The sequence below is a fragment of the Gallus gallus genome, chromosome 26 (genome assembly GCF_016699485.2).
Source record: "Gallus gallus isolate bGalGal1 chromosome 26, bGalGal1.mat.broiler.GRCg7b, whole genome shotgun sequence".
Taxonomy (NCBI): Eukaryota; Metazoa; Chordata; class Aves; order Galliformes; family Phasianidae; genus Gallus; species Gallus gallus.
Window position 1 is genome coordinate 658,844 of NC_052557.1, and position 19,893 is coordinate 678,736.

At 64.9% G+C, this 19,893-nt stretch overlaps 1 protein-coding gene across 7 annotated transcripts in view; it reads left to right on the plus strand.

Moving 5' to 3' along the window:
• Positions 1–86: 86 nt before the first annotated feature.
• Positions 87–19,893, plus strand: part of NAV1 (neuron navigator 1) — a 46,415-nt gene continuing 26,608 nt past the window's right edge. For 4 of the 7 annotated variants that reach the window (XM_040652757.2, XM_040652759.2, XM_040652760.2 and 1 more), the window contains exons 1-3: positions 2,087–6,563; positions 6,894–6,979; positions 9,643–10,386. In XM_040652757.2, the coding sequence (XP_040508691.1) occupies positions 5,752–6,563; positions 6,894–6,979; positions 9,643–10,386 (1,642 nt within the window). In that variant the 5' untranslated portion in view covers positions 2,087–5,751. Of the gene's footprint in view, positions 347–2,086; positions 6,564–6,893; positions 6,980–9,642; positions 10,387–19,893 lie in introns of those variants that run through there. The other 3 variants (XM_046904162.1, XM_040652762.2, XM_040652758.2) reach the window with 3 other exon arrangements.

Sequence of the window (19,893 nt, forward strand, 5' to 3'; positions counted from 1 at the left end):
GCGTTCGCGGCACTTCGGCGCTGCGGGGGGCGGGTTGGGGGCCGAGGGGGGGGGCCGGGCCTCCGCGCGACTCCGCCCCGCTCCCCGGAGCCCGGCGCCCGCTTCAATTCGCCGCTGCCATTGTGGAAGCGGCACCGGGAGCGGCGGTGCCGGGATGCGGCCGCGGTGCTGAGCGGAGCGGCGGTGAGTGGGGCGGGGAGAACATCCCGCTGGGAACTCGGGGCTGCGGGAAGGTGCCGTCCGCGGTGTCTCCCGGCCCCGTCTCGGCGTTGTTCTGCCCGTGGACTGCGGGAAGCGATGGGGAAACTGAGGCACGGGGCTGTCCGCGGTGGGACGCCGTAGCGGGGTGAGCAGCTCGGGGTTCCCGCACCCGACCCGCGCTCGGGAAGGCGTCCCGCAGAGCCCGGAGCTTCGTGGGGAGGGACGGCGGGGTGACAGCCGCTGCTCCCGGACGCGTCCCGCTGGGCTGGGGACGGTGGGGGGGGGCGGCGGAGGGGACTTCGTGGCGGTGCCGGGTCGGGTCGGGCCCGGCCGTCCCCATCCGCGCTGCGGTCGGTGGCACCGCGATCCCCGCGGGGCTCTGCGCCGCAGCACCGGGACCGATCGGCGCCGGGGAGCCCGGGGGAGTTTTTAAGGGGGACCCCGTGTGCGGCTCCGCGCCTCCGGAACGCGCTCCCGTGCCGGGGTGCGCAGCGCAGAGCCCCGGCGGGCGGGCAGCGGTGCCGCCGCTCTCCTGGGTTTCACCTCGGAAAAATCCAGGCGGGAGGGAAGCCAGCAGCCCGCGCCAGGCTGGGTGTGCCGCTGCGGCTGCGGGGGGGCTCCGCTGGGCAGCGGCGTGGGACGTGGGTACGCACGTTGCCAGCAGTGGGGCGACGTTCCGCCTGCTGTCCCCGTTGCCTGTCCCGGTTCCCGGCTACTGGGAGGTCCCGGGAGAGACGCGGCCCCGAGATCACCGCCCTCTTCGCCCCTGCCTCAGTTTCCTTCTGTGCTCTGTGAGCATCTCTCCCCCTCCGACACGGCCCAGGGATGCCTGGGGGGTGTAAGGCGGCTCCGGGCTCCCCCCGGGGGCTGCACCCCAAAAGCAGTTTGGGATTGGGGAATGAGGACCCCGGGATCTGGGCCTCCTGTGCTGGGGGGCTCCCAGGTGAGTCCTGGGGCTAGGGGAGGGGACAGGGGTTGGAGTGGGGATGGAAGTGAGGATGGGGATGGGGGTCTGGCAGGTTATTAATAGCCGTGGGGAGGCTTTTCCTGCCGAGAGCCCCACGCTGCAGTCCAGGGACAGGAAAAAGGTGTTTCCGGGCCTGAGCTGGAGCGGGGCTGGGCCCTGCAGGGGACAAGCAGGACCGGGGCCAGGTGCCCCCACGGCTCCCACGCAGCACAGTGGGGAGCAGCCCTGGCACCGGGCGGAGCTGTGATCCCATCCGGAGCTGACAGAGGCTGCCAGGATGGTGGCGCATCTGTCCCGTGGGACCCGAGAGCCAGCGCTGGGACACTGGGCCGGCCTTTGGTCCTTGCCACAGCCCGAGAGTCTCTAAATGCTCCCAGGTGGGATATGAGCCCGTCCCAGCCTCTCCAACTGCTCCCTGGGGCTGAGGGAGGGCCCCAAGCCGTACTCATTAACAGGTGGCCTCTAATGAGCTTTGTGTGCCTGAGCAGTGGCTTTAGGGGCCGCAGCACAGGCTCAGGGTGGTGCCACGGCCGTGTGGATACAGCCGGCTTGAACTCTGGGTCTGGGGCTGCTCGGAGGAGAGGGGCTCCGCAGGACGGCGCTCTGGCTCCCTGCCTTCCCCAGCCCTGGCTGCCGTTCTCCCATTCCCACGGCAGTTCTTCCCCGCACCGCCACCGCGGCCGCATCCTGACCCGGCGCTGTGACTGCGGCCCCGCGGGCACTGCAGGGTTGGCTTTCGGGCTCGCGGTGTCCCGGGGCGCTGCCGCCCTTATGGGGCTGCGGTCATCTCCGTCCTCATCCTGGGCTCCAGCGGACATTGGAGGGTCGGTGCGGATGCAGCCGTTCCGCGTCACCTCCGGCAGCAAAGCGGGGCAGCGGGCGGCGGAAGCTCCCCCAGCTCGGCGTTGCGCGATGATTCCCGGCTTCTCCTCCCCGCCCCATCTCCACCCTTCGGTTTTCCTCGCTTTTCTTTCCCCGCTCCCTCTCTGGACCCTTTCCAGAGGAGATGTCTGTGCCACGGAGAAGGGAAAGGGCGGAAAGCTGGAGAACTGCCCTCCTCCGTGGCGGTGCTCGGGGGACGCCCAGGGGATGCTCAGACTCTCCTCCAGGAAAGCTGAAACTCCTCCTGGTGTGATGGACCCGCGATTGCTCCATCAGCTGCATCCCGGCATGAAGGATTAATTTTGGATGTGAGGGTGCAGGGAGTGGAGCGGCGCGGGGCTGGGGGAGCACTGCCCTGTGGGGATGCTAATGGAGCCCAGAGATGCTGCTCCCACCCGGCTGCGTTGCGGCGATCAGTCTGAAGCCGGGCCGGCAGTCTGGCTCCTTGCACTGCAAACAGCAAACGCTGCAAACCCCTCATTAATACCGGCATAACGAGGTGTTTGCGTGGCACTCGCAGCCACTGCAGCTTTGCAGCTCACTGGAAAATCCACTCATCCCATTAAGGACTCCCCAAGGCTTTTGCTTTCTGCTGCAGACGCCCATCCCAGGGAGCCCAGCACCGGGGATGAGGGGTTCGGTGGTGGCTGAGCTCCCTTCAAAGGGACCACGGCACACATGGAGGTCTCGGGCAGTTCTTCGCCGCAAGAGCTGTGCGTTCGTGGTGTGAGAGATCGTGGTGGGAGACCCTGTGCTGTGCGCCCGGGTACCGCTGCTGCTTTGGGGCACGTTATGCTGAATCCTTTGCTGTTTCCCCAGCGTTACCCTGCAGCACCTCCCAAATCCTCCGCACGCTCTGAAGGGGGGAAAAAGAACCCTTTTGTTGGCCCATCCCACGGAGCCGAGAGCTGCGCAGTGCTGGGATGAGTGAGCGCAGCTGTCCCATCCGCCCGCTTCGTGCGCCCCGCGGCCTCCGCACAGCTGCGTCCTCCCGCGCCGCTCCGCACGGACAGCGTCGGGAACCTCCCCGGTTTGGGGGCCGAGGGCGGAGGGGCCGCTTCCGTCCGGCAGCGTTGTGCCCGGGGGGGGGTGAGTGCGGGCGCGGGAGCTGCGCCATCTGCTCGAGCTCGGGAGGACCTCCGCGCTCCGGGAGCTTCCCGGGCCGGGTCCGACTCCTCCGGGTGTCCCCCGTCCCATCCGCAGCTGTTGGCTTTCGGCCGCTCCCGGCTGCGCTCCGTCCGGTCGGTCACGGCGGAGCTCCGGGCCGCGCGTGGGTAGCACCGGTACCGGGGGGGTCCCGCGGGGCGGGCCCGGAGCTGTCCAGCAGCGGCGGCTCCTGAACGGCCGCGGGGACGCGCGGCGCTCCTCGGGTCACATCTCAGGGCACTGCGAGCGCCGCAAACCTGCGCGTGGACGGCATCGCGTGGAGCGGCCTCGGGGAGAGGAGGCCAACAGCTGTCGGTACCGGGCCGACCTGCAGGGCTCTCACCCAGCCCAGCCGCGGCGAAGTAGGCTCTCCTGCCGGACCCCAGGATTCGGTGCTGGAGACTGTCCAGCTGAGAGCCGAGCTTTGCTAACAGCACGGTGTTATTACAGTGGGCTTAGTGCCTAATGGGATTGCCGTGGAGTGGCTGAAGCAGGGATTAGTGCTGTGGCTCTGCAACCGTTGCTGCTCAGACACCCGGCTGTTCCACCAGCCCACAGCCCTTCACCCAGCAGCTCCACGGGCACTGAAGCTGTCCCAAAAGCTTCCTGCTGGGCACTCTGCTGCTGGGCACACTGCTGCTGCCTGCTGGCATCACGTTGCATGCGTGTCTGTAGCTCTGCGGGGTCCCACGTTCTGTGTCATTGGCTCACACCGCTCGGTGCTCATTGCTCCCACCCCAGCCGTGCTTTGAGCCCCAAACTCCCCTCCGGAGCACCGAGCTCTACACCAGTGCAGTGCCCAGCGGTGCAATGTCCCATGCAGTGACACCCCGCTGGGGGCAGGCCCGGTCCCGGCTGCAGCGCGGGGGCTGAAGGCTGAATCGGTGGTTTGTTCCCCTCTGAAGGCTCCTTTCTCTCCTTGCTGCCCTCTGTTTCTCTTAGGAGAGTTTTATGTCCCTTGTGTCACAAGGAGCCTTTTCTTTGTCATCCTTCCTGAGCGTGCCGGGCAGGAGGTTGCACTGGAGCAGTGCCAGCCCCAAAGGCAGCACGGGGTCGCATCCTGCATGGAGGGGCTTTGGGGGATCCCTGCCTGACCCGTCTGAGCCGGGCTGCAAATGTCGGCATAGGATTCCCCTCACCTTCCAGGGAGGACTCGAGGGATTTACAGTGACGGTGTGCAATCTGCACTGCCACTGCTTCCTATCAGTTGGAGCAAACTGGGGGCTGCCATATTCTGCAATCCCATGGGACATCCTGGGGACACCCGGAGCTGTGGGTTCACTCAGGGTGGGGAAACTGAGGCACGGAGTGGCAGTAAAGCACCATCAGAGGTGGAAGTCCATGCTTTTTTGCATGTCAGTGTGCCTGTGCTCAGAGTCCTACTGCAGGGCTGAGCTGCAGTGCCCCCCAAGCCTTGCCATGGGGACCCAACCCAGGGCTCAGCCTCCAGGTCCGGGTGTTCCTTTCTGCTTGCCAAAACCACAGGTGTGAGGTGAGTTTTGACTCTACTCCAAGCGAGGAGCTGCAGCCCCGAGCACAACAGATGCCTCTTTGAAAGAGATGTGCCTCCGGGGCTGCACTGGTTTGCATTTGTCCTGGGATGAAGGACACGGCTCAGCCAAGGCTGCTTTGTTTCTCTTTGGTGCAGACACCCACCCCTATGGACCGCCTCACCCAAACCATCGGCAGCTGCCCTGTCCCTGGGTTAACTCTGTGCTTTGGGAGAATGTGGAGCTCGATGCTCCGGACCCACAGCAATGGGGGGAGCACCCCCAGGGACAGCACCCCAGGCCCACCCCATGTTTCAGGTGCTCTGTCACTGAGTGTGCTGAGCCTGCAGCGCCGGCATCTCGTTTTCATTAGGAGAAAGTCATTTCCCTTTGGAGCTAATTGCAATGGAGCTGCTGCGGTGGGGAGTGCCTCTATGTAGGTCAGGCTGTAACCTGCGTGGTGACACAGCGGTGATGTGGCACAGAGGGGACCCTCTGCACCCCGAGCAGCACTGCCTGCGGGTAGGAATTAAGTTGGTGGCGAGTTAATGGCTTGCTCAGAATGGGAAAGTGCTGCATCTCCTAGGGATGACTTTAATTTGTGCTCACTAATAAAATAATAGGTGATTAGCGGTAGGCTGCTTACAGAGAAGGCTCCTCCTGAGTCCAGCGTGGTGTGTGGTGCTCACATGGCATCCCCGGACCCACGGGCATCCCTGTCCCCATCTGAGGGTCCCGTGGTGTGACATCCTGGGGCAGAGGGACCGCACTTGTCTGAGCAAAGGGATGGCTGCCCTGGGGCATGTGCTGTGTCCACGTGAGGGAAATCCAACCCCACCAAATAGGTCGAAAAAATCCATAGAGATGCATCACAGCCCCCGTGCTGAGTGCCCTGAGAGCCGTCAGGCTGCGGCCAGGCCATGAACAGAGCGGGCTGTGTGTGCCCCAGAGCCGTCCATCAGCACAAAGCTGTGCCTGTTCTCACTGCTCTGGCTCCAGGCGAAGCCTTCGTGGGGCAGAGCAGCACCTGGCTGCCCTCCCCAGCATGTCCCCATATGTCCAGCTATGCCCCCTATTTGCCACCTATGCCCCAGCTATTTGTTCATTTATTTGAGTTTGTGGATTTCTTTTTGCCTGGACAGCTGCAGCCTGGATGCTCTTAGAGGACTGAGAAGTGGGCTCGGGTGGTTTTGGGGCCCAGGGGATGGTGTTGGGTGGCCAAGAGGGGTCCCTGCTACCTGTGGGTCTCTGCCTGTGCAGGGACATGGGGACACAGGGACACAGCCTTGCTGTGGCTGCAAATGGGGCCCTGGAGGAGGGACGTCACCATGCCCCAGTTCAGCTCCTTCACTCTCCTCTCCCTCTGCAGTGCCTTTCTGGAGCTGCCTCACCAGGATGAATGGGACGGCCAACTTGGCCCCAACCGCCCGTGGCCACTTCACCTCCGCCATCCCGGTGCCACGATCCACAACCCCCAACAAACCGCCCGCTGCAGCCCCCCCAGCCCGACACAGCACCTCAGGCCCCCCTGCCTCCCACCGGGCCACATCCCCACGGCCAGCAGCACTCCTTGGCCCCAAAAGCCTCAAACCGAGGCCCAGAGCTTCAGGCCATGAGGCAACCGAGAGCCCAGGTGTACCCCCCCATGGGGGGCAGAGAACCCCAGTGCTCCCCGGGAAGGGGCTGGGGGGCAGCCAGGTGGAGTGCAGCTTAAGGGGGGCTGGGGCCCACCGTCCCCTCGGGATGGCAGTGGAGGATGGGCCCAACGCCAGCCCTATGAGCAGGAGCCCCATGTTTGGGTCAGGGGCCATCAGCTTCTCTTCAGCCTCCCCGCAGAGCCGCCCTGTGACAGCCACTGTCGCCCCATTCCAGTACCGGTGAGCGACGGGGGATGTGAAATGGTGGTGGGTGTGGGGATGGGGGAGGCTGGTGGGCATTGCATGGGGTGCATCACTGGAACAGTGGGGCTGGAGGAATCGGAGCTTGGGATGCCCCAGTTGGGTGTCTGGGGGCACTTATGGGAGTGTGGTGTGGGGCAGGGGTAAAGCTGAAGGGGATGTAACACCTGGGGACCCCCACCCCATGGGAATGGTGTTCTCAGAGTCCCCAAAGAGGCTCAGGCACCATGTCCCCATTTCTGGGGGTCCCCATCTCTGGGTGTCCCTGACTGGCTGCAGCCCCCGCTCACACCCCTGCTCTGCCCCTAGGCTGCAGGAGGACAGAGAGCAGAATGCCACATCCCTGTGTGACTCCACTCCTGCTGAGGTGCCCGACCCCAAATCCAGAGCCATGAGTAAGTCTGTGGGGGTTTCTGCATGTGCACAGGGTGTGTGGGGGGGGTTCTGTGCATCTCCTGCCTGGGGGCTGCCCATGTCCTGTGCATGTGGGCTGTGTGGGAGCACTGCCCCATGCCCACAGTTCATCCTGCCCCATCCCGGGGCTGTGTTGGGGTTCCCCCCCCAAAAATAGGGGTCAGCACTGCTGGGGGCAATGCTTGTGCGGGCGCTTGGCTTTGCTTGCTGCCAGATTGGTGCTGCGGGGGGCTGCGGGTAGGCAATGTGCAACCCCTGGGGCCAACTGCCATCGAACGGTGACATTGGGGTGCCAGGAGCCACCGGGTGAGCTGTGGCCCTCTGGGTGCCCCTTGACCCGTGTGGTGGGCTCTGGCCGGAGCCCAGGCACTGTGGGGAGGGGGCACTGGGGGCTGTGGGAGCTGCTGGCTGTGTTGGTAGTGCCTCGTGCAGGGCCTCCCGGAGCAGCTGGAGGCAGCTGGGAGCGGGGCTGGATGCGATGCACGTGCAGCTGTGGGGCTGAGGCTGTGCAGAGCACGGGAGCATCCATCCCCAAAGCACAGCACGTAGCGAGCAGGAGAGGGATGGGGAGGAGGGAGCAGAGCCGGGGGAGTGAGGACGGCCCTGATTTGGGGCGAGGACGGTGCTGGCTGCACACGCAGGGCGATCCTGTGGGGTCAGAAAGCGCAGTAAGGGCACGAGGAGGGGATGGGGGACCCTTCCTGCACGCGTGGGGCTCCCGTGGGGAGGGCGCTCCCCGTGCTCGGCAGCCGAGGATCACCCCCGCCGCCCCCCACGAGGCCCGGCCGCCGCTTGGCTCCCTCTCCTCCTCTTTCTAGTTTTCCAGCAGCTCCAGGAATGACCCATTTCCGAGGAGGCGGCCGGCAGCCAGCTCACAGCCGGGCCCTGGCACCAGCAGCTCCCCGCGCCCGCAGCCCCACCGGCAGCGCTGTGCCCCCGGGCGGGCGCCGAGCAACCGCGCGTCCCCCCCGACCCTCCCGCGGGTGGCAGCGCCCTGAGCGGTGCCGGGGACGAACCCTCCCCCCCTCCCCCCCCCCCCCCTCCCCCGCTGCGTGGTCGGCTCCGCGCTCACGACGGCATTTTTCAATGAACCATTCAGCAGCACTGCTCGCGCTTTGCTGGGCAAGCGGGGCGGCACGGGGCGGCGGGGAACCCTTTATTTTCTGGGGGGGCCGCTGAGCCCGGACGTGAGGTCTCCATTGCGCACCGGGTACCAGCATCAGCCCGCCGCTCTGCACTGCTTGCTTTGGGGTGGGCTTTTTGGGGGGCGGGGGTGCTGCTGCTCGCAAGGATGCTGGGGCGGCGGTTGCCAGGGCAGCGAGCGGAGGATGGCGGGTGCTCCGCGGAGGGCTGGAGCTGAGGGCGAGGCGCTGCGGGAGCGGCTGCGGCTGATGCGAGCGGACAGAAGTCGGTCAGAGCCGCTCCCGGGGCTGCTGGCAGCGGGGCTCAGCCTGGGGGTCCCGGGCGTCGGCACCGGATGGGGGACGGGCGGCTCTGAGCGCGGCTCGGGGAGGTTCGGGGATGGGTTCGTAGCGCCGTGGCAATGGGCGCCGCGCACCGTGCCGTTCCCTGCCCGGTCCCTCCGCGTGGGGCATCGCTTTGGGGACGGATGGGCCTCGCTGGAGGGGCGGGGGGCAGGGGGAGGCCAATCCCAAATGACCCGGGCCCCCCTCCCCCCCCGCCACGGGCCCTGTGCTTAAGCGGCAGCTGCATGGCTTGGTGAAGGCTCTCAAAGCAGGGAGGCTCTGGGGTGCAGCGGGGGGACCCAACAGCTCCTTTGGGTGCAGAGCACCCATTGGGGCGCGCTTTGCTTTCCCTCCCGGTGGTGGTGGGGCCGCTCAGCACTGTGCGGCTGAACCCCAAATGTCCGGAAGGGGGGGGCGAGGGGGGGTGCGGTTGGGGCCGGCTCTGGCGCTGCCCCCCGCCCTCCCGCTCCTTATCTCCGCAGCGGCGATGTGCTCTAATGCAATATTTCCCGGCGGTTGCCATGGCAGCCTGCGTGAGGTCACCAAATAGACTTAATTCACCCCTCCCGAGGGACGGATAATTAATGAAAAACGATGATAACCAGATCCCGCTCCCCTGCTTTTCGCCCCCTTCCTTCCCCCGGGCCGTGCCGGGGTTGGGGGCCGTGGCGGTGCTCGGGGGCTGCTGCAGGAGGGCCCCTCCCGCACCCGTCGGGGTGAACCGGGGAAGTGTCCCCCCTCCATGGAGGGACGCGGGCGCTTTGCCGGCACCCCGCTGCCTTTGCGCACCCCCCGCAGCGGAGCGCGCGGCACCCGCGGCCCCGCAGTTCCCCGCACGTCCCCGTGCCCCGCTGCGCGTCCCCGCGGTGCTCAGCGCTGCGCGATCCTCCCCCCCACGAGCGCGCCCCCGCTCGGCCACGCCCCCCTCCGCGGGAGCGCGCCCGGCGCCCCGCCCCCTGCCCGCGCCCGAGGAGGGCGGGCCCTTTTTGTTTGCCCGTGACATTCCGCTGCTTCGCAGTGTCCCGCCGGCGGCGGAGCAGTGAGGTGGGGCCGCTCCGCTCCGCTCCCCCCGCCGCGATCCGCGCTCCCCGCCGGTGGGGCGGGCGCTGACGCCGCTCTTTTCTCTCTCCCTCTTCCTCCCTCTCCGCCTTTTTCCCGGCGCGCCCTCGGTGCCGCAGCAGCCCCCGGCGGGTTAAATGATTGCAGCGCGGGGATGCTGGGGAGCAACCTCAAGAGCCTTCCCGACGTGGAGCTGGGCGAGGAGGGCGCGGCGGAGCTGCGCGGCTATCGGCGGGGCCCCGACGGCGGCGGCGCGGTGATGCCCAAACGGGCGAAGGCGGCGGCGGCGGCGGCGGGGGGGCCGCGGGGCGCGGAGCTGCGGGTGTTCAAGGCGAGCAGCGCGGAGGGGCGGCTGCCGGCCGGCTCCAACCTGCGCAAGCAGAAGTCGCTCACCAACCTGGCCTTCCTCACCGACGCCGAAAAGAAGCGGCAGCTCTACGAGCCGCGCTGGAGCGACGACATGGCCAAAGGGACGGGCAGCACCGCGGTGGCGGCGGGGGGACGGGGCGGGGGCGGCGGTCCCCGTGGCCGCGAGGCGCCCGCCATGTCGCGCAGTCTGTCCCGCTCCGAGCACTCCCTGCTGCCGCCGCGCCCCGCCGGGCCCCAGAAGCCGCCGCCCGCCGCCGGGAAGCCGAGCCGCATCCCCCGCGGGCCCTACGCCGAGGTGAAGCCGCTCAGCAAAGCCCCCGAGGCGGGCGGAGGCGGAGGAGGAGGAGGGGGAGGCAAGTGCGACGACGAGCTGCTGGGCGGCAAGGGGCCGGCGGCGGCGGGGGCCGAGGAGAAGGCGTACCTGAAGGTGGACCCCGAGCTGGTGGTGACGGTGCTGGGCGACCTGGAGCAGCTGCTCTTCAGCCAGATGTTGGGTGAGTGCGGCCCTTCTCCCCGCCCGCGGCCCCCGGTCCGCCCGCGGGGTCGGTGCGGCGCGTAGGCAGAGCCGAGGGGGGTTCGGTTCGTGGGCGAACGTTCCGGCGACAGCTGTTGTGGGATGAGGAAATCCAGGAGACGCGGCTCCTGGGAGGCTCTGGGATCCCCCGGCTGCGAGGCCACGTGCGAGGCCGTGCGGAGCGGGGCTGCCCCGGCCCCGTGCGCGCTGTCGGCCGCTCTCGTTTCCGAACGGGACCCGAAGGCGCGGCGGTGCTCCGTCCCGGGGGCTGCCCTCGGCGGGGGGAGCGCAGCGCGGGGGAGGGGGGCTGCTCGGGGCTCCGTGCCCCCCCTCGGGGCTGTTGCGCGGTGCGTGTGAGCCGCTCTCACCCACGGCTGCGTGCGGTGCTGCGGCGGGGAGCGGCTCTCCGTTCCCGGGTCTCATCGCCGCTTCGTGGCGGAGCGCCGTGCGCCGTGCCCGGCCCTCTCCTTCCCCTCCCTGTGCCCGATGTGGATGCGCGCTGATCTCCAGGAAAGCAGCGCCGCGTTCCCCTGTGCCCGCAGCCCCGAGGGCTCGCAGCTCACGAGAAGATGGCAAACGATCTTAGTGCAGCCCTGACGAGGCCGCGTTTGGTGGGGGCGCAGCAGCTGGGGGCTGCGGGCTGGGGTGGACCCTGCTGTGGGGCAGGACTGTGCCCCGTGGGTCTGCTGTGGATGCTGCAGCGTCCCGTGGCCGCTGTGCCGTGGGAAGCCACAGGGTGAGCCCGGAGAGCGGCAGAGGTGCTGTGTGTGTGAGGTCACCGTCACGGCTTGGGGCCCTTTGGTGGCTCTACTGCTGTGGGACAGCCGTTCCCCAGCCCCAGTGATGCCAGGTCCTGCTGGGTGCACGGCAGTGTTACGGGAAGGTCTGTTCCTAATGGATGTTCATCGCTGCTATCTGCTGTGTACTCTGGAGGTTTCGGTGCGCCCCTATAGTGCTGCTTTTGGGGGTTCCTCAGCACCCTCAGGAAGAGCCCTTGAAGTTCCCTGTGGGTGCAGGACTGGCCCAGTAGGAACAACCCCCTGTGCACAAACTGCTTCTACAGCCCTACAGATGGTGGAGGTTTTGGGGTGGTTCCCTGTTTCTGGCTGTGCTGGGGCGGAGCATCCCTCCAGGCTGTGCTTTGGTTGCCCTTGGCCAGGCTGGGTTGGCCCAGTGCTGCCACGTTGGGTGTGTGAACCCTCTGCTCTGTGCTCCTGGACCTGGTCGTTCTTTCAGCTCATGTGTACTGCTGGGCTTCCCGAGGTGGGGAGTGCCCTTTCCCTGCTGTCAGCTGGGGCAGTGCCTGTGCTGGCAGGTCGGTTTGTCACCGTGCTGCTCCCCTCGTGTGGGGCTGTGGCTGTGGCTGTGTGCTTGCATTTGGGGGAGCTGTGCTGTTGAATCGCAGCTGCTTCGTTCAGTGAGCCACCAACGACCTGGCGTGTCCTTGACAGTCTGTGGAGCTCAGAGATGCTCGGGGGAGTGGGATGACAGCAGCGTGGTGGGGGCTGCTCCATCACTCTGCACGTGACCGCAGTTGGGCTCGTGCTGAGCTCCGGGTGGTGACCCCGCACTGATGCGCTGCTGTCCAGGTGGGTGAACCCTCTGCGGGGATGGCAGCTCCTCCGCAGCTCTCACTGTGTGAGCTGTCGCCCCGTGCTGAGCTGTGCCCCTCACTGACCACGGAGGGCAGTGGCTCATGGATGCACTCCGCACCTGAGTGCCCACCTCCATTCTGTGCTGCCACAAACACTCCCCAGCCTCTGCTGAAGTGTGGCGTTGGCCAAAGCTATGGTTTGTGTAGCGCTGGCCAAATGTTACCTCTGCAAATGTGTCATGTTTGATGGCACCGCGGCCCTTGTAGGGCTGGCAGAGGTGGCCTCACACTTAAAGCAGGGCAGCCTGCGTAAGCTGGGAGAGGTCACCGGGCCACAGCAACCGCATGTGCTTTGTAGAGGCTATTTCTAACATCCAAATTACACGTTGCACATCAAGCACAGGCTGAGTGTCCTCATCAAAGCCAGGCGTGCTGCTGGTGCAGGATGAAAGGCACAGAGGCAGCGTGGCCCCGTGTGCTCACTGCAGCTCCCCGAAGCAGCCCCGGCAGCACGCTGCAGCCATTTCCGTGCCCATCTCATGCTGCCCACAGTGCCTCTGTAGTGGCTGCTAATGGGCAGAAGTATTGGGATGGTCAGAGCCCCAGCGGGTGGGCGCAGTGCCTGGGGAAGCAGTGCTCCCTGGAGTGTTTGCAGGAGTCTTTGCAGCACGGCCTTGGAGTGCATGGCTGTGCTGTGCAGCTCTGCTCGCTGTTGGGTCAGAGCCTGCACTGCTCTTCCAGCCCCAGGAGTGGTTACTGCCTCTCCAAGCAGCGCGGCTGTTTGAGGCCACTCTTATGTGAGCGTTATTCCTCTCTCAGTGCACCCGTGTGGCAGTGGTGAGGTGGTTGGGGTGGGGATTTATTTCCTTCTGGCAGCAGAACGGAGCTCCGGTGTTCAGAAATGGGGTGAGGAGAAAGGGCTGATCCGTGCTGTCGTGTGATAATGGTGGTGCTGAGAAATCCATGCTGGGCTTTTAAGGTTTCCTGTGGAAAAGCAGCAGAGCAAACATCTGAAGGCAAAACTACTCCAAGATGGGTTGGTGGAATAAATCCTTCCCCCACAGAGCTTGAAAAGCGTTGTTTCACATGGAGCTTTCCCAGGGCCTGGCTGTGTTTTGCCCCCACATCCAATGCTCACCCACCAAAACCGCGTGGCTGAATGCAAAACTGGGCACGGTTCTGTTTGGGGGGGACCAACAGCTGCCTGGCACCAGCAGGCTGCCCACCCCCAGGGCTGTGTTTGTGCTGTGCACACAGGATGTGGCCCCTCAGGCCGTGCTGCTGGCGCTGTGTGCTGCCAGGTGTGGGGGCACTCCCGTTGGTGGCACTCGGAGCACTGCCAGCTCTGTGCCTTTTGCAGAGCCCTGCAGCCCCAGCTCTGTGCTGCTGCCCTTGCGCTGCAGCACCTGTGTGTGCCAGCAGCACCGTGCCCTCACTGCTGCCCCACTGTGTCCCTGGAGTTCCCAGCTCTGTGCTGTCCTGCACAGCTTCACACCGTGCAGTGCCGGAGAGCGGCATCCCCCATCCCCCCACCCATCTTCCTGGTCCTTCCCCTGCCTTGGCTGGGCTCGTGTCTGCTGCCCAGGGAGGGGGATTGGTGCCAGGCCAGCACGGAGCCACAGCCTGTGCCCCTGGCACTGTGTCACTCCTGAGTGATGGCAGCACCCAGGGACAGCTGAGGGCACAGCCGTGGTTCTGCAGGGTCCTGGCAGGGTTCTGTGGGGCTGTGGGCTCTGCTCACATGGCTCTGTGGTGCCCGGTGATGTCCTGAACCTCATTGTGCCACTGTGCGGGTGGCACTGGGTGATGTGTGTGTGTGTGGCAGTGGTGTCCCCAGGATGTGCACGTGTGTGGCCTCAGATGCAGGTGCAGCTGCCTGGGAGCAGTGGTGACAGCTCTGTCTGTCGGGGTGGTTGGTCCCAGGTTCAGGACTTGGGGGTGATGCTCAGAGATGTGGGAGATGAGATGTGGCTCAGTCCTGCTGCAAAGTCACGTCCTCCTCTGGTGTGCAAACGCCCTCCTGGGAGAGCACAGAGATGGGAATGGGATCTGGAGCAGCCGCTCCTTTGGGGTGCTCTGGGGCAGCGCAGCCGGGGCTGTGTGGGCACAGTGCTGCTGCCGGGAGGGAGAAGGGGAGCGGGGCTTCCCCGGTGCTGCTGCATTGCAGCTCCCAGCCGGGAGCAGAGCTGGGAAGGCAGGGGATGCTGCATTGCAGGGCTGAGATTAGAGCTGTGCAAATGGAGATGTGTCGGAGCGGCTGCGATGCTGTGGAGCGGCGCCCGGCGTGCCCTCAGATCCACTCGTCCTTCCTCTCATCTCTTTCTTCCACGTTTCGTTTTGCTCGAGTGTTTCTTTCATTCCTCACGCTGCTGTTTGCCTGGTCCGATTGAGGCAGCCACGTCTTTCTTTTTCCTTCAGGAGAAGGGCTGAGGTTCCTCTCTGGAAGGGGCTGTTGGAGCCTGGCGGTCCGGCCTGAGGCATCCCCTGCAGTCACAGTAGAAGGAATGAGCACCCGAAGGGCTGCTCTGTCACCGTGTGTCCCCCGCACCGTGTCTGTCCTGGCAGCAGTGTGAGCGGGCGAAGGCTGCAGTGTTGGTGGAGGGGCTGCAGGAGGTGGCTGGGAGGCCGGGTTTGGTGGCTGTGGTTCCTTGGAGGGTTGGGCTGTGGGGTCACATCTGCCCCAGCCCTGTGCCATGCGCAGCCCTGTTGAGCACTGCCCCACGGGGTTGGGATCTGTGCTGGCTCCATTCCCTGCTCTGCACTCTGTGTTGTGCCAGGCCGTGTCCCCAGCTGTGGCAGATGGCAGCGGGACCCTGTGGGGGGCGTCTGGGTGAGCTGCTTCAACAGGGAGCTCCTGAAGTGTGCGTCCTGCCCAGCCCTGATGGGCTTTGCAGGGAGCCCAGCCCAGCCAACGCTGAGCTTCCACCCGTGGGACCGCAGCATCCCCGCTGGCAGTGCTGTCCCAGCCCTATGCTGAGTAGTGTGGCTCAGCCCCAGAGCAGCACCGGGTCACGTTCAAAGCTGCAGCTCAGGTACGGCTCCATTCCAGCTATTTATAGACGTGTGAGCTCTCAGCACGGCGGAGGCTGAGAATAACTCCTGATCAGACACTTCTCCAAATCGCACGCCTGCTGCCCATGCGCATCACTGCCTTCCTGGGCAGGGCGCTGTGCTGGGGCTGCGTGAGGCTGCGGGTGCTGGGAGCAGAGGTGGTGGCATTGGCTCCTGGTGGTGGCATTGGCTCCTGGTGGTGGCATTGGCTCCTGGTGGCAGCGATCCGTCACCACGAAGGTGCACACAGGTGGTGCAGGGAGAGCGTCCTGCTGTGCATGGGGAGCGTGTGGTGGGATCGGTGGCACAGGGAAGCGTGGAGATGCCCATGTTTGGCTCCCAGACACAGAGTGGGGGCTGTGCGTAGCCGGGGCCTGAGGATCACATCGGCCCTTTTGTCTCTGGCAAATTCCATTTTGATAGCTCACCCCATGTGGTTTGAGGCTGGATGCATCACTTTCCGCAGCACCATGGTTGAACGCTACCGAGATGCCAATGGCATCTAGACCCTGTGGGGTGCAGCAGCCCCCCAAAATACCTGCAGCACCTCTTGGGTTCGGCATTAGGGACTGGCGCGTCTGCAGGCTGGGTTAGGGGCTGCAGGAAGCACGGAGTCTGTGTCCTTCTGTCCTGCAGGCTGAGCATGGCAGCTGGGGACCGGTTCACCAGCAGAGCAAACCCTCCTTCCTTCAGGGCAGGAGCATCTGTTGGAGGAGAGCAGACGGCCAGCAGCGGCTCCAGCCATCTCCTTCCCATTTCCCTGAGCCCTCGGAGCTGTGCTTCTGCTGCGCTGCTCCAAGCAGTGTCCCGGTGTGCTGCAGATCCATCATCTTCCGGCCGCGGTCTGCGGAGCGCTCAGAAACGCTGTGCTATTTTCAGTTAGTTTTCCAAGTCGAGATTATTGGCTCGTGGGTCTCCGTTCCCAGATGGAGAACATGTGGCCGGGTCCTGCAAGGGGAGGGGATGGCTCTGCTCATAGCGCAGCGTGGGGGATGAGCAGGGGGTGCTGCGGGGCTGCACAGAGAGCAGTGTGTGGGGGGGGAGCACAGGCTCGTGCAGGGGGCACAGCAGTGTGCTGGTGAGGGGACACCGACCCACAGCTCCAATTCAGAAGGACACGTGTGAAGCTGCCCCACGTTATCCCCAGCAGTGTGAGCCTGCAGAGCCCCCAGCGCTGCTCTGCTCCTCGCGGTGCTCGGGGGCAGAGGTGTTGATGTGTTTGGTTGCTAAGATTCTTGTTCCCTTTGTGGGAATAAAGCAAATTTTGTTTGGTTGAGGTTCTCTAAAGCTTCAAAGGGAAATGGAATCCCGGCTGCCAGCTCCTTTCTGTGCAGCGGCGATGCCTGTTTTCCATCCCAAACCGTCCATGTTTTGTGGCTCAATAGCACATCCGAGACAATGGCTTTAGAAATCCGACGCCTGCGTTTTGGACCCGCAGAGCTGAGGCACAGCCAAGGGATGCGCGGGGTGCCAGAACCGTGCGCATGGGAAGAGAGGGAGAGAGGAGGAGGAGGAAGACGAACTTGCTCTGATGGGACGTTTCCAAGGAGATGGTGGTAACGATCTTTCGTTTCCATGCAGCTTCTCAGCCCTCTGCGAGGCGTTCTCGCTCCTAAGCAGATGTGACACACGTCCCATGCAGCGGCTGTCCTGGAAGCTGCTGTAGGAGCGGATGGGGTGCGTGGAGCCCATGGATGTGGGGCTGCTTGGGGGCCCCATCCCATCGCTCCCACATTGGTGTTTGAGGTGGCAGTGCTGGAGGACGGTGCGCTCCTTCCCTCCTACATCAGTGCTGCTGGCTCAGCATTGCCCAGCTCTGGGACGGGGCTGTGGGGTGGGGGTCTGTGGGGAGCCCATGGGGTCCCTGCTGAACCCCCTGGGAGCAGCAGCTGGGTTCCGGTGCCCCTCACTGCCCTTTCTCTCCAGGTTCTCCCCTGCGGAGCAGCTGCAGTGGGGGCTGCCTCTGCTCTGTGCTCCCCGTGTCCTCTGAGCATCTCTCACTGCCCAGAAGGAGGAAGGGAAGCCTGGAGCACCGCTGCTCCCCACGCAGGGCTGTGTGCTGCTAGAGAAACGGCCCAACCCATCGCCTCCACGTTTGGCGGAGCAGCAGCCTCCTGGTGGATCTCATTGTGTTTCGAACTGGAGCAGAAAACACATTTTATGACCTTTTCTTTTTTTTTTTCCTTCAATGACTTTCCCATTTTTTTTTTTTCCTTGGTAAACTCTGCAACCACTTACAGTGTTCCTGAAGGGACCAATTACTGCTGAGCTCATTGTGTGCGCTTCGCCCTCAGCGCCGCTCGATGTGCCGCCCGGTTTGGATGGAGCCCGGGGTCACACGGCGTTTCCTTCTGCAGGCTGTTCCCTGCTCTGTGCTATCTGTTGGGCTCCTGGAGCTCTCACTTCCCGTTCAATAGCCTCCTCGTCGGTACGCTGCGCACTGTCACAACCAGCTTCCCCATTCTGTGCTCCTTGTTGACACCGCTGTGTTGGCTCTGGGTGTGTGTTGGCACAGCTGGGCCGGGGCTGCAGAGCCCCTTCTGAGGGCACAGCTCTGCCTGCATGGCAGGGCTGCTTCCTACAGCAGACAGCATCCGCTCCTGGGGGCGTCCCCCGCCCTGTAGGGACGGCCAGAAGGAGGAAAGGGGCAGAGCCTGATCCTTCTGCTCATGTTGTCTTTGGTAGCAAAAGCAGCTGTTGCTTAGAAAGGCTTTTCCCGGGGGCAGGGCGAGGTGTGCAGGGCTGGAAGCAGCCGGAGGATGGAGCAGGTCCTGCTGCCCCGCTGTCACCGTGGTGGTCCCATGGGAAGGCAGCAGTGCTGGGATTGGGCACAGTGTGCACACGTGTCCCTTCCCTTGTATGGCTGCTCCAGGCACTGCAGTTACAATGAGGTTGTGATGATAGCGCTGGCGGGGGGGGGAGGGGGTGCGTGGTGGGACCCTGAGCCCATATCCAGGGGGGACCGCCCTTCCCCAGGGCTCCTCGTGGCGTTGGCTCTCGCTCTGCTCCATTGTAAGGACGTCACTCACACAGCATCTGTCAGAACGCGTCCTCCCGTCCTTGGCGCTCCTGGGGAGAGGGAGCTGTTGGCCCCCTAATGAGCCTGACATCAATTAATCATCAGCCTCAAAATTAGCATTGTGGCAGTGTGTGTGGGAGGGAAACCGTTCCCCAGATGGAAGTAAGAATAGCCTGGGTTATCTCCCTGCTCCCCGAGGAGGTGGTGGCAATGGGACCACTACTGCAGCTGAGTGGGGCTGGGGGTCCCTCACTCATCTGCTGGGGGCTCCTGGGGACCCCCGGCTGCCTTCGGGGTCAGTGTCCCCATTGCAGAGCCCAGGGTGAAGCTGTGGGGGGGCTCAGCACCAAAGGGGTCTTCTGTGGGTGGAGGAGACTCATTTGGGGCCATCAGAACAGCCGTGTCCGGGTGCACTGTGCCTCTCCGGGGTGGTGGCAGCTCTGTGCCTTCAGCAGCTTGGAGTCATAGGATCGGGTGTGAAGGTTGGGAAGGGCTGCTGAGATCGGTGAGCTCTGCATTCTCTGTAAAAGGGCGCTCAGTGCAGGGCGGAGGAGGACATTTTGCATCCCTGGTGGAGATGCACGACGGCTCCTCGGCTGTCGGGTGATGGACGGGCAGGCCAAGTGTCCACCAGAGCCCAGCTGAGGCCACGGAGAATTGTGTTTGCAACGCATTGCTCTGCACAAAGCTCTCAGTCACAAGGAGAAGTGGACAAAGGGTTCCCTGTTCCCCCCGTCCCACTGGGTGCAATTCCAACAGTTAAAAAGCAAATGTGAGTTGTTTGTCTCTGTGAATATAAAGCTTCCCCAAGCATGGCTGTGTTCTGGCTGGGAGCGGGACGGCTGGCTCCGCTAATGACTGTGGGCTCATTTGGAGCTCTGCTCGCTGCAAATGGGAGCCAGCGTGAGCCAGGAGCCTTTCCCTGCTACCTCTGCTATGGGGACGTGGGACGAGGAGGGGACAGCCCTGGGCAATGAGCCCCATTTTGGGCAGCCCTGGTTGTAGGGCACACACCAGCAGTGCGGGGGGATGGGCTCGGGGGGCTGCCTGAGCTCGGGTTGCTGATCTGCTGGTGTTGGTTCCCAGCAGGAAGGGGATGGGGCTGGGCTGTGCCAGGTGCCCACCATGCAGCCCTGCAGTGAGTGTGGGGCTGGAGGAGCCCCACTCATGTGGATATATCTGTGCTGCCTGCATGGAGCACCCGTGGCAGTGATGGGGCTGTTGAGGCAGTGTCAGTGCTGATGGCACCCGGCGCTGCACGCTGTGGCCATGGGGAGCTCAACCCCAAATCTGTGGGAGCTGAGCTGTGCTCTCTGGCAGTGGTAGAGGGCATTGTGCCCCCTGGTGTGGGGCGAACAGGGTGTGGGGCAGGTGGGGTGCGGGGCTGCATTGGGGCGTTCTGCTTCTGTGCCCACTGTGAGAATGCTTCCCCACCATTCCTCCCAGTGCCACGAGGACAGCGGGGCAGGGCGGTGCTGCGGCGTGGGATGGGGGGCAATCCAAAACCCAGCTCAGCCCTCTGGGTGCAGCCACAGGTGGGGGCCGGACCCCCAGCACCCAACCCCCCCTGTAGGCAGACCACGGCGACGTCCCCAGATGTGCGGCACATCTGGCGGGCACCGAAGCAGTTAAGAGAAGGGCCGATTTGTGCTCTAAGAAACCCGCAGCTCCTTCCTTAGATCCCGTGAATCGGCCCATTGCCTCGGTCGGATAAAGCCCCATTGATCCGTGCTCTCCCCACAGCTCGGGGCGCAGCAGCTCGGGGCTCCGCGGCAGCACGGCGCTCTCCCGGCTTTTCTCTTCCTCCGCTGCTGAAGCAGAAT